Source organism: Anomaloglossus baeobatrachus (genome assembly GCF_048569485.1).
Source record: "Anomaloglossus baeobatrachus isolate aAnoBae1 chromosome 7 unlocalized genomic scaffold, aAnoBae1.hap1 SUPER_7_unloc_4, whole genome shotgun sequence".
Classification (NCBI taxonomy): Eukaryota; Metazoa; Chordata; class Amphibia; order Anura; family Aromobatidae; genus Anomaloglossus; species Anomaloglossus baeobatrachus.
The window spans coordinates 45,977-59,793 of record NW_027441818.1 but is presented as its reverse complement, the minus strand read 5'-3'; the positions used below and the strand labels follow the sequence as shown (position 1 = coordinate 59,793).

Below are 13,817 nucleotides of genomic sequence, written 5' to 3'. Positions count from 1 at the left end.
GCAAGGTGGAGGTGAGGTCCTGGTATGGGCTGGTATCATCAAAGATGAACTTGTGGGACCTTTTCGGGTTGAGGATGGAGTGAAGCTCAACTCCCAGATCTACTGCCAGTTGATACTAAGATAGGAGGAGGAGCCAACACTAGAGAGGAAAGAGCGTATTCAAAAGGATCTCCACACACTCGAAATATGAGCCGAGGAGAACAGAATGGTGTTTAACAGGGGCAAATGCAATGTCCTACATCTGGGTAAAAGAAATGTAAAAAGCATATATAGTATGGGAGGAATAGAACTAGGTGATAGCACCGGGGAAAAGGACTTGGGCATAATAGTAGATCCCAGATTCAACATGAGCTGCAGCTAAAAAAAAGACAACAAAATTCTGGGATCTATCAAGACAAGCATTGCATCTAGATCAAGAGAGGTAATTATTCCCCTATACTCTGCCCTGGTCAGACCCCACCTGGAATACTGGGTACAGTTCAGGGCGCCACAATTTAAGAAAGACATCGATATATTGGAGCACGTCCAGAGAAGAGCAACCAAAATGGTAGAAGGTCTACAAACCATGTCCAATGAAGAACGACTAAAAGAACAAGGGATGTTTATTTTGAAAAAGAGAAGGCTGAGAGGAGACTTAATAGCGGTCTACAAATATCTGAAAGGTAGTCACAGTGCAGAGGGAACTACCCTATTCTCTTTAGCACAAGGAAATACAAGAAGCAATGGGATGAAACTAAAAGGAAGGAGATTCAGATTAGACAGTAGGTAACGCTCTCTGACAGTGAGGGCAGTCAGGGAGTGGAACAGGCGACCACGGGAGGTGGTGAGCTCTCCATCAATGGAAATCTTAAAGAGGAAGCTGGATAAACACATAGCTGGGATGATTTAGGAAAGTCTGCACTCGCAGGGGGTTGGACCAGATGGCCCTTGAGGTCCCTTCCAACTCTATCATTCTATGTATATGAATAAATACATCTGGTCAAAATAAGGAGCTGGCACATTATCTATTCCTTAAAAAGGACCTTACAAAGGAATACAGGACAGTCATTATTGATGAGGAAAGGCATCTAAATAGGAACGGGTTCTTTACATTTAGAGTAGTCAGACAGTAGGATGGACGCCTGCAAGAGGTGGTGATGGCAAGTACTAGATCAACATTTAAAAAAAAAAAAAAAAAAAAAAAAAAAAAAAAGAGCTGGGCATTTCTAATACATTACATTGTAGGTTATAAATGATCTAGTGATAGCAAATGTAGACCTGGTGAAGAAAGGATAAACTTGATTGACTTAAAAAATTTCCATCTCAATATGTAGTTGGTGTAATAATAAGAATATTAGTAAATACCTCCAATTAGAAATGAAGTATAGTTTTTTTGATACGCTATGTCACTTACTTTATCTGCAGGGCATTGCAGAAGCTTAGGTATCCATGGTTACAACCACTAGCACCTAACTGTCCCTATATACGTGTCCTAAAGATTGGATAAATAAGCTACTGTAATGCCATGCACATAAGGTAAGTGACAGCCATCTCACCCGACTCCCTAACACAGAAGGGCTTGTTAAGCCAAGTGCCCGTGTTCACTATGAGAAAGCTGCCGGCTCACACGTTGGCTGGCATTTTATATCTGAGAGAACAATGCAATTGGCAGGCATAATTGGACAAGAACGACCGACGTCTCGCCCGACGATCAGTTGGCCTGCACCTCCATACACAGAAAGTCTGCTAAACCAGTCAATACTGATGAGTTCAGCAGCCCAACGCATATGGGGCCTTAAGACATGTCTCCAATCTCTTGTAATGTTTGGTAAGACCATGCTACAGGCTGCTATGTGAGCAAACGTCAAACCCTGATAAAGAAATGCAGTTGCATGCGCCTCTCTCCCCACTCCAAGTCTATGATGGCCACCGCCCAACCACCTATATCTAGCACAGGCTGATGTATATTCAGATCAACAATGATGAGTGGAATCTGAGCAAAAGTAGAATTTTTTTTTTGCCAATTTTCAGCATATTAAAACCTTTTACGTAATACTTTATTATCGGTATTACACACTTATAGGAGAATACTGGAAATAAGACAAGTGTAAACTCCCCCAGGACGATGCTTTCTTCTCCAATACGCCTGACGGCTGTAATTCATCCAGTGCTGAAGCATTTAACCTCAGCATCACCCGTGCTATAGCGGAGACTACGCAACCACTGGCAGATTACCTGGGCTCACAGTCAGCTGGAAGTAATGCAGCTTGTTGGGGTCGGAGAAATTCACTTTGCAGGTGCCTAATGGGAAAAATAAATAATCCTATTACTGTGCCTGTAAAGAATCCCATTATACGCACAGTGACCATTCCTTGCTCAGATGCAGTTGTGAGCGGCGTGATTACATTATCCACAGTGATGTCACGCTCTTTAAAAATATACTAATAATAAATGTATAAAAATAACAGAAACATATACAGATGTGAGGTCTGTGCCATTAGCATCTATGGGGATTGTTTCCGCTGGGGATCCACGCCTAACTGTGATTAAATAACAAGTATAGTAGAGAAGAGCATGAATATAACCGCCATACAGCTACAAGCTGTGCTGATATAGGGTAGTGGAGAGCTTAAGAGAGATAGAAATTTATTTACATGTTGCATAGTTTTTAAAGCACCACACCAGCATTTTTTTTTCATTTGTGGCTTTAAATCTAAGCTTCTTGCCTCCCTATCTTATACTCATTTTCACGCAGCTTCACCCGCTATCGGTGCATCTCCGATACTTCTCCGGCGATGTGTGAGCTGCTGGCAGCCAAAGTGTTTCCTGCAGCGCACCGGAGGTCACAACTCAATAACAAGTCTATGAGAGCCTCGTTCTGGCTCTCATAGACTTGCATTTAGCGCTTCTGGTGTAATATCTGACTTCCAGCCATTCAGAAATTACAGGCACAATATGGCGCCGTGGGACCGGAGTGAGGTTGGTAAAAGGTGAAGACGCTGGAAGGCAATTATAAGACAGGAGGCTTAAATTCAAAGTCACTCCAGAGCTGGGGGGAAAAAACAAAAAAAACAAAACCCGGCGTCGTGCTTTTAAGAGACTCGGGCAGCAGATACATGTTGCCTGATACATGGCAGACACTTGCTGCCTCATTTCAGCCATATATATGTAACTCTTAAATACTGTAGTGTTATAGAGAAAAGCATATTAACAGCCACTGGGAATATATTAAGAACAAGCTACTGAAAATGTGGGATACAGGCCATGCTGTGTCTGCCATGTAGATTGTACGGACGTATAGCAGCATGTATAAAGATAAACACATATCTTCAAAGAATAAAAATAAAAAAGTACTTAGAGGTCGGCCAATACTTTAACATGGATGGCCTATCCTTATAAGCCATCAATGTCTGATTGGCTAGGGTCCGACACACCGCACCCCCTCCGATCAGCTGTTCTTGGTATCGGCGTCTGAAAATGCTCATTTCCGGAGCTGCCCCATCTTCTGATAGCGGTTGCGGCAGGGTACTGCACATCCGCCTCCCATTGAAGTCAATAGGAGACGGATGCGCAGCCACTATCAGAAGTCTGGGCAGCTCTGGAACTGAGCATTTCTGGCCACCCCCACCGAGAACAGCTGATTGGAGGGGGTGCTGGGTGTCGGACCCCATCCGATCAGACATTGATGATCATCTCCTAAGTATAGGCCATCAATGTCAGTGGCCAACCTCTTTAAATGGGTATTTCAGTAACATGCACATATAAAACTATATAAAATAAATCAAACTTTCTGCCATAATCATCCACCACTGTGATACAGATTGAAAAAGACGATTTTGGGCTAGAACAATATATAACAAAAAGTGACCATTATGGTACCAATTGTTGTGCAAGCAAATAACATTCACTTTATACAGACATAAGGGAGTACAAGAAGGAAGACAAAGAATAAGGATTATATGGACAATCTTACTTACAAGGCAGGTTTGCTTCAAGTTCTGCTACCTCTGTAAAAGAATAAAAGAGGAGGAGGTGAGACCGTGTAATAGATCGAACCCTTAAATTTTAAAAAAATATATAATAATAATAATAACTATATACATATTTCATTGGCAAATATACTGTTTGGTTTTTAAACTTTATCATCTTTCATTTATGATTTCCAAAAAAAACAGTAGGTGTGTAAACTTTTTATTCAGAATTAGGTGGGGATTTTCCGCACACATTTTCCAGGGAAAAAAAACTTATAATACAGTAACGGCATGTAGCAGAGCTGTGAGAGCTGCCCCTGCCTACACCAGACTTTCAGAGTATATTCTCAGGCAGAAGCTGCTACTCAGAGAAGGGCCTAAAAGGTACCGTCACACTAAGCAACTTACCAGCGATCCCAACAACGATAGGGATCGCTGGTAAGTTGCTAGGAGGTTGCTGGTGAGATGTCACACTGCGACGCTCCAGCGATCCCACCAGCAACCTGACCTGGCAGGGATCGCTGGAGCGTGGCTACACGAGTTGCTGGTGAGCTCACCAGCAACCAGTGACCAGCCCCCAGCGCCGCGTGGAAGATGCTGCGCTTGGTAACTAAGGTAAATATCGGGTAACCAACCCGATATTTACCTTGGTTACCACTGCACGCAGCTACACGTGCAGAGAGCAGGGAGCAGCGCACACTGAGCGCTGCTCCCTGCTCTCCTAGTTACAGCACACATCGGGTTAATTACCCGATGTGTGCTGCAGCTACATGTGCACAGAGCAGGGAGCAGCACACAATGCTTAGTGCTGGCTCCCTGCTCTCCTAGTTACAGCACACATCGGGTTAATTACCCGATGTGTGCTGCAGCTAAATGTGCACAGATAAAGGCCCAAGGACTGATCGAGTTTTTCAGGGCATCCAAGAGAAACACCGCCTCCTTTTTCCAGTGGGCTAAGATGTCCTGATGTCTTCTCCAACATTGACGGCTCTGGTCATGGTGAGTGCACTACAGCCACATCTTTCTAGAGGAGGGTTGCATCTTTCGCTAAACACTGTATCATATCTTATATCTCCATCTATACACGGAGCCTTCACGCTATGAATAAATGTTAACTCCTCGTGGCGATTGCAAGGTTTCAGTGTCTCTCAGCTGAGCTCCTGCGGCGGCCGCTGCACACACTGGGATGGCGTCCTCCGCTCCGAATACCGGAGGTTTCCTCATCCGACCGAGGCCTCCCTTCTGGTGTCTCCGCTACACGGCCAGCAAGCAGCAGTATACGGGCGGAGGACGCCATCCCAGTGTGTGCAGCGGCCGCCGCAGGAGCTCAGCTGAGAGACACTGAAACCTTGCAATCGCCACGAGGAGTTAACATTTATTCATAGCGTGAAGGCTTCGTGTATAGATGGAGATATAAGATATGATACAGTGTTTAGCGAAAGATGCAACCCTCCTCTAGAAAGATGTGACTGTAGTGCACTCACCATGACCAGAGCCGTCAGTGTTGGAGAAGACATCAGGACATCTTAGCCCACTGGAAAAAGGAGGCGGTGTTTCTCTTGGATGCCCTGAAAAACGTGATCAGTCCTTGGGCCTTTATTGTTGCTGTAGCCTATCTGCAGACAGAAAGTTGCTCTCTAATAAATGTGCACAGAGCAGGGAGCAGCGTACAATGCTTAGCGCTGGCTCCTTGCTCTCCTAGTTACAGCACACATGGGGTTAATTACCCGATGTGTGCCGCAGCTAAATGTGCACAGAGCAGGGAGCAGCGCACACTGCTTAGCGCTGGCTCCCTGCTCTCCTAGTTACAGCACATATCGGGTTAATTAACCCGATGTGTCCTGCAGCTACATGTGCACAGAGCAGGAGCCGGCACTGACAGTGAGAGCGGCGGAGGCTGGTATCGAAGGTAAATATCGGGTAACCAAGGACAGGGCTTCTTGGTTACCCGATGTTTACATTGGTTACCAGCCTCCGCAGAAGCCGGCTCCTGCTGCCTGCACATTTAGTTGTTGCTGTCTCGCTGTCACACACAGCGATCTGTGCTTCACAGCGGGACAGCAACAACTAAAAAATGGCCCAGGACATTCAGCAACAACCAACGACCTCACAGCAGGGGCCAGGTTGTTGCTGGATGTCACACACAGTAACATCGCTAGCAACGTCACAAAAGTTGTTCGTTAGCAGCGATGTTGCTAGCGATGTTGCTTAGTGTGACGGGGCCTTTTGACTGCTGAGATCCACTAATGATAAAGATAACAAGCTTAAGCTAACATTGCAGGTAAACAAAAAAAAAAAGAAGACAGAACACACACAGGGCTGAAGACTCCGTTTTAACTATTGCAGCATGCTGTCTTCAGGTTACACTGCAGAAACCTGCTGACAGTCCCATTAAATTCTGCAGGTAAATCAGTGGCACAAGCTGCATAGGCACCATCATTATTTTATACATATACACTGAAAAAAGAAACACAAGTACATTTTTACTATTAGCCTAGAAATTAAGAGGGCGAGTAGCAGCCAAGTGCTGCTAAACAAATGCTCCATTAATTGTTCATCAGCAAGTGTGACCCCCGTGATAAAAAGCCAGACGTTTTGGCAGTGTGCTGGTCTGGAGCACTCAAGCGTGTGGTAACACAATGCCAAGAAGAAAGACATTAGCAATGATCTTAGCAAAGCAATTGTTGCTGCCCATTAATCTGAGAAGGGTTAATATAAGGTCATTGTCAATCAATTTGGAGTCCATCATTCTACAGTGAGAAACATTTAGAAGTGGAAAGCTTCCAAGTCAGTTGACATTCTTCCAAAAGTGGAAATTCCCTGCAAAATTAAATCACAATAATCAGACAGTACAAAGTTTTGAAAAACTGGGGGCGGCGGGGGGAAGAGACATACAAAAAAACCTCAAGAGCTACAGCTCAGGATCCAAAGGCATCAGTATGTTAAAGTGAACTTGTCAGGTGCAAAATATGCCCAGAACCACGAGCAGATCTGGGTACATTTTTGCTAATCCCAGCCTAATTGTCCCTGTATACACTAGCATAAAGAGATCTTTAGAAAAAGTATTTCTACAAATACTATATGATATGCTAATGAGGCCAGGGACTAGTCACAAGGGCGTTCGTTTCTGTGCTTATTCCGCCCTCTTAGCATGTTAGCACGCCACTGTGGGTGTGCTAACATGCTATTCAATGCCCATTGCCCAGCGTCATCAGCGGTGACACGTGTACCTGAGTCCGTTGTCCCCACATCAGATCAGAAGTGACGGCACTTCCGGTCATACGCACTATGAAGCTGGGTGTTCGTGTCCCGGCTTCAGAGAGGTCTACTGCCGGAAGTACCTGGACTTCTAATCATGCACACAGCCCAGTGTCTGATGCGGTGACAACAGACACAGGTACGCGTGTTACCGCTGATAACGCTGGGCAATGGGCATTTAATAGCACGTTAGCGCTCTTTTGTGGTCATACTAACATGCTAAGAAGGTGGAATGAGCGCAGGAAGTAACGCCCCTGCGACTAGTCCATGTGCTTATTAGCATATCAAAGGATCTTTAGAAATCCTTTTTCTAAAGATCTCTTTATATATGTTCGTGTATACAGGGACGGTTAGGCAGAGATTAGCATTATGCACCCAAACTGCTCGTGGTTCTGGGTGCATATTGGCCCTTTCAGGTTCCCTTTAAAGTACATGACAGAACAAATAAAGCTGTATCTGAACAAACCACAAGACAATGGAACAATGTATTCTGAAAAACACAAGTAGAGTGGATATCTGCAGAAACCCCTCCTAGAAGCATGGTGAGGGTTTGGACTTTTATAGGACCTGGGCACCCTGCAGTCATTGAGTCAATCACGAACTACCAAAAGTATCTAGAGTCCAATGTGAGGCCAGCTATCCTAAAAGCTAGACACAAATGAGGTTGTGTAAACCCAGCCAAAGAAGGCTAGCCGTTAGCCACTATGAGGTGGTGATGAAGACCGCCGCTGAATTCATAGTACCTGATAAGTGGGCCTGAGGGCCACTACTATAAAAAGGAGGACACATTTATGCTGCAGTTTTAATTATATGAGAGATCTTGTCGGCCTCTCTATTATGGATCCCATTTTGCCCTAAAGGCCCCATCACACACAACGACGTATGATACATCACTGGGGTCACGGATTCCGTGACGCACATCCGGCATCGTTAGTGACGTCGTTGCGTGTGACACCAATGAACGACCGTTAACGATGGAAAATACTCACCTTATCGTCCATCGTTGACACGTCGTTCATTTTCAAAAAATCGATTGCTGAGGTCGCAGGTTGTTAGTCATTCCTGCGGCAGCACACTTCACTACGTGTGACACCGCGAGAATGACGAACTACAGCTTACCTGCGGCCGCCAACAATGCTGAAGGAAGGAGGTGAGCGGGGTGTTACGGCCGCTCATCTCCGCCCCTCCGCTTCTATTGGGCGGCCGCTTAGTGACGCCACATGAACCGCCGGCTTAGTAAGGAGGCGGTTCGCCGGCCACAGCGATGTCGCTAGGCAGGTAGGTATGTGTGACGGCTCCGAACGATATTGTGCGCCACGGGCAGCGATTTGACCGTGACGCACAAACGACGGGGGCAGGTACGCTCGCTAGAGATATCGCTGCGTGTGACGGAGCCTTAAGACATCGCACCACGTGAGTCCGGACTGGTTTGCATGTAAAGGATCAACAAGAGATAAATAAAGGCTGCAAATCATATCTAAAAGTCAAACACTGATACATCATACAATTCTCAGCTACAAATGAAAAGTGGCTACAACATTTGTCTAATAAGTGGAGAGCTGGAAGGGCAGCACGCGAAGAGGATTCCAATCTCCACTACCCTGACCTCGCAACCCGAGAACTGCACAGCAGAGCTGTATACAAGCTGGAGAATAAAGGGCTGCAATACATTAATAGATGTATGCACTCAATGCTGGAGCATAAAAAGCATTACAGTGTCAAAGCAGCAACGAGCAATGCACTTTACTGTAACACTTCATTGTTATGCAACCAAGCACAAGTGCACTGACCATGAAGCCTAGACTTTCAGCAGATAAAGCAGTAGTGGCCATGTTCTACCTAGTCCTGCTTCAGTCACTTTCCTTCTATCATCAGGCGTCTCCATATTTACTCTACAAAAGACGCTGGTGATAGAGAAGATGTCGTGGCCAATAGTTCTGGGCGTCACAATCACGGTCCAGCACTGCTCGTTACGAGTACCCAAGCATGGTAGTACCTGCTCATCACTAATAGTCAGCTCCCTGCTGAGGCTAATGTAGCAATACCACACCCTATTTATACTCCCAGCATAATGCTGACAGCTTCTAGTTCTAAGTAATGACTGACCCTGGCTTGTTTCTTCAGTATTAGGCTATGTGCCCACGCTTCGGAAAATGCGCGGAATTTGCCGCGGATTTTTCACGGAAATTCCGCGGATTTTTCAGAAATCTGCAGCACAGCTACTCCCCAGCCATTTCTATGGCATTTGGGAACTGCTGCGTCCACGCTGCGTTTTTTTCCGCAGCGGAAATACTGCAGATTTCCCTGTGGAAAAATCAGCAGCATGTCAATTATTCCTGCGGATTTACCTGCAGATTTTGCCCATTCAATTGAATGTCAAAAAATGCAAAATCTGCAACGAAATCTGCGACAAATCCGCAAGAAATCCACACAAAACCCGCACCTATGCAAAGAATGCTGCGGATTTAGCTGCAGAAAAATCCGCGGATACAGAGTCCCGTGGGTACATAGCCAGACCCTGCTACCTGACCTGGCGTATTTGATCAGCATTGTTTAGCCTGGACTATCTTAACCCTCCGCGTGTCCGACTATTCTGCCTCTGATTCCATCCTTGTGGTTCTGACCTTGGCCATCATTTCGATGTCATCTAGCGTCTGCCATCTCGGATTCCCATTACGCTAAATGACTATCCTCTGCCAGCTCGCTACACCAGCCATCAACTACTCTGTGGACACAACACAGGGGTTCATGTTGCAAGTGTACAAGTGTTAACAGGTGAAGAAAAGAAAACCTCTGTGACCTGCTATATGGAGTGGATTACACCACATCTGCCCATGGAGGCCTATTATGACCCATCATGTTTCCACAAACCGTTCAACCTTACAGCGGTCCCCAATCAGTACTGATACAATAGCCATAAAGCACAGCATCATAAGTGAATCTGTAATCATACTACACAAACACATGGTGAATATTTGTCTTTTATTTTTATATAGCGCTAACATGTTCAGCAGCGCTTTACATACATCAGCAACACTGTCCCCACTGGGGCTCACAGCCTAAATTCTTTTTCTGTATGTCTTTGTAGTGTGGGAGGAACACTGAGAACTCGAGAGAAATGCACGCAAACACGGGGAGAACATACAAACTCCTTGCAAATAGTGTCCTTGGTGGGATTTGAACCCAGGACCCCAGCGCTGCAAGACGGCAGTGCTAACCACTGAGCCACCATGTCACCTGGTCCCAATAAGTCCCAATAAGTGTCCCAAATGACCTTCTAGGGAAAGTCAGCTTTGAATGTTCGGGTTGTGGGATTTCAGCATCTAGTGCTGCACCAAAATCACAGCGCCTTAAAGTTCAGCAAAGTTGATGGGATTTAGGCCCTGTGCACACTGGAAAACGGAATTTTTTTAAGAAAATTCCGCAGGGTCTGAAAGATTACCACACCCGCGGTAAAAAAAACACGACAAACCGCACCCGAAAACTGCATGCGGTTTGCCGCGGTATTGCCGCGTGCGGGTTGATACATGTGCTTTAACCCTAGAACGCATACCTGGGGCCTCGCAGGCCTGCTAGGTCATTTGTTTTCTATGGTAGATTGTTATGCTTGCGCATTCTAGGGTTAATGCATTCCATGCAATAAAACACATTGGGGAAAAAAAAAAGCCCATTTCCTTCTGAGATAGAGAGTAGATAGATAAATAGACAGAGGAATAGATAGAAGAAGAGACAGACAGACAGACAGAGGGATAGATAGATAGATAGATAGATAGATAGATAGATAGATAGATAGATAGATAGATAGATAGATAGGATAGATAGGATAGATAGAGAGTCCCTGTGAGCACACGCTGCATTTCTCCCGAGCGGTAATGTGAGTTCCCATTACCGGCCGTAGGAAATTACCTGTAGTTACCTCTGCTGTCTGTCTCGTTGCGAGGCTGCATTCAGCCTGTCTGTGTCACTCGCTTCTGGATGGAAGCATCGCAGGACGTGGATTATGCCGGAGCTGTGTGTTTCGGGGGGTTAATAAAGGGGTTAAAGAGGAGGCTTTTTTGTGTTTTATTTAAAATAAAGGATTTCTCGGTGTGTGTGTTTACTCACTTTACTTACGGGTTGATCATGTCAGCTGTCTCATAGACACTGCCATGATCAAGCCTGGAGTTAATGGCGGTGATCCGCTGCCATTAACTCGTTATTACCTGGATAGCCACCGCATCACGGCAACAGGAAGAGCTGGGGACACTCCCGGGGCAGCTGCGGCTGATATTCTTGGCTGCAGGAGGAGGGGGGACATTAACCCTGCCCCCCGTCCTCCCCAGCCTGAAAATACCAGGCCGCCACTGTGTGCTTACCTCGGCTGGAAGGTAAAAATACGGCGGAGCCCACGTGTTTTTTTTTCTATATTTCCGTTTGATTTGTATGTGTAGTCTATATGTCTGTGTGTGAGTGATGTGAGTGTTCGATATGTATGTGTGTGTGTGTGTGTGTGTGTGTGTGTGTGTGTGTGTGTGTGTGTGTGTGTGTGTGTGTGTGTGTGTGTGTGTGCGCTCCGCTTCCTCTTCCTGTAATGACATCACTTCCCTGTGGGATTTCACAATAACATTGCAGTCAATGGAGTGAAATCCCGCAGGGACGTGCGGAAAAGAATTGACATGCAATTGTTTTTGCTGCGGGAATCCCGCATCCATGGAGTTGAGAGTGTATTTTGTTCATGTTGGATTTTAAATATGTATGTGTCTATTGCCACCATGTTTAAATAAATATTGTACATTTCTTTGCACAAATCAAGGTCCGCCCTAGTCATTATCTTTTATTCCAAAGCCTGGTGCCTTATATGTACTTTTTTTGCTGTTTTGGTCCCATTGTTTGGTCCATGGCACATGGCTCTAGTTAATTATTTCGGTGGTGCCTAGCCTCCCTCTTGGTGTTTGTGGTCTATATTTCGGATAGGTCATCAATGTATGATCGGCTAGGTTCGACACCAAGGACCACCGCTGATCAGCTGTTGTTGGTCCTGGCGGCGGAGCAGGAAATGCTCAGTTCTGGAGCTGCTCCGTCTTCTGATAGCAGCTGCAGCCTGATACCGCACATCCGCCTCCCATTCGAGCAATATCAGAAGACGGAGAAGCTCTGAAACTGAGTATTTCCGGCTGTCTGCTGCTGCCTCTGGGACCGAGAACATCTGATCGGTAGGGGTACGTGGTGTCAGACCCCGGCAGATCACACATTGATGACCTATCCTAAGGGGTACTTTGCACGTTGCGACATCGCTACTGCAATCTCATCGGGGTCAAATCGAACGTGACGCACATCCGGCGCCGGTAACGACATACCAACGTGTAAAGCCTAGAAGCACCGATAAACGATCGCAAAAGCGTCGAAAATTGGTGATCTGTGTAGTGTCGGTCATTTCCATAATTTCGCTGCAGCGACAGGTACAATGTTGTTACTTGTTCCTGCGGCAGCACATATCGCTGTGTATGAAGCCGCAGGAGCGAGGAACATCTCCTTACCTGCGTCCCACCTGCAATGAGGAAGGAAAGAGGTGGGCGGGATATTTACGTCCCGCTCATCTCCGCCCCTCCGCTTCTATTGGCCGCCTGCCGTGTGACGTTGATGTGACGCCGCATGACCCGGCCCCTTAGGAAGGAGGCGGGTCGCCGGCCAGAGCGACGTCGCAGGGCAGGTAAGTGCGTGTGAAACTGCCGTAGCGATAATGTTCACTACAGCAGCTATCACAAGATATCGCATGTGCGACGGGGGCGGGGACTATTGCGCTCGGCATCGATACAATCGGCTAGCGATGTCGCAACGTGCAAAGTACCCCTTAGGATACGCCATCAATGTAAAAGTAGTGGACAACCTCTTTAAATGAAAAGGGCAGTCACACAAGTGATAGGCAGTCTGCAGAAAGTGAAGCCTACTGTCCTTATGGCCCAAGCATTGACAGAGAAGACTGGCTTAGGCTATGTGCCCACGTGTGTGCGCTCTGCACGGCAGCGTAACGTCACTGCATGTCGGCTTCTGAGAGCGCAGCTGAAAAGCTCCGTACTGAAACTTTGGTGACTGCATAATTCGTGCGCTCTGGATGCTGCCTCTCCCTATAGACAGAATGGAGACCGCATGCAAAGCGCACGGAAGAAGTGACATGTTGCTTTTTAGAACGCAGCGATTTGGCAGCATGCAAATCGCTGAGCTCTAAAACGCAACGTGGGCATGGATTAGGCACAATCTTCATAGACTGTGCTGGGGACGCAGGACGCAGCGTAACTGCATGAAAATATGCACACGTGGGCACAGAGCTTTAGTCATCAAAAAAAAGTCAGTTAACCAGACCAATGCACCCTCATGACTGGTCATCTGCTGACAATACAAAAAAAAAAAACAAAAAACAACACATCCTAGGTGAGCAGATCGGCAGCAAATCTGGAACAGACGACACACACTAGACGGAAAAATGAAGACTGTGGCACCTTTGAAGATTTACATGAACCAGCGAGTCCTTTATAATCATATTACAAAACACATCAAAGTATTTTTGAAAATGAACAACCCCTTTAAGAATTTATATGGACTCAGCAAACAATGCTTATTTATTTTGTTTAT

General features: G+C 46.1%; 1 protein-coding gene across 1 annotated transcript in view; it reads right to left on the bottom strand.

Moving 5' to 3' along the window:
* LOC142259433 (NEDD8-conjugating enzyme UBE2F) overlaps positions 1 to 13,817 on the bottom strand; it is a 314,423-nt gene that overhangs the window by 266,819 nt on the left and 33,787 nt on the right. The window contains exons 2-3 of the mRNA XM_075331845.1: positions 3,957 to 3,986; positions 2,215 to 2,280 (exon numbers count right to left, since the gene is read on the bottom strand). Of these exons, the coding sequence (XP_075187960.1) occupies positions 2,215 to 2,280; positions 3,957 to 3,986 (96 nt within the window). The remainder of the gene's footprint in view (positions 1 to 2,214; positions 2,281 to 3,956; positions 3,987 to 13,817) is intronic.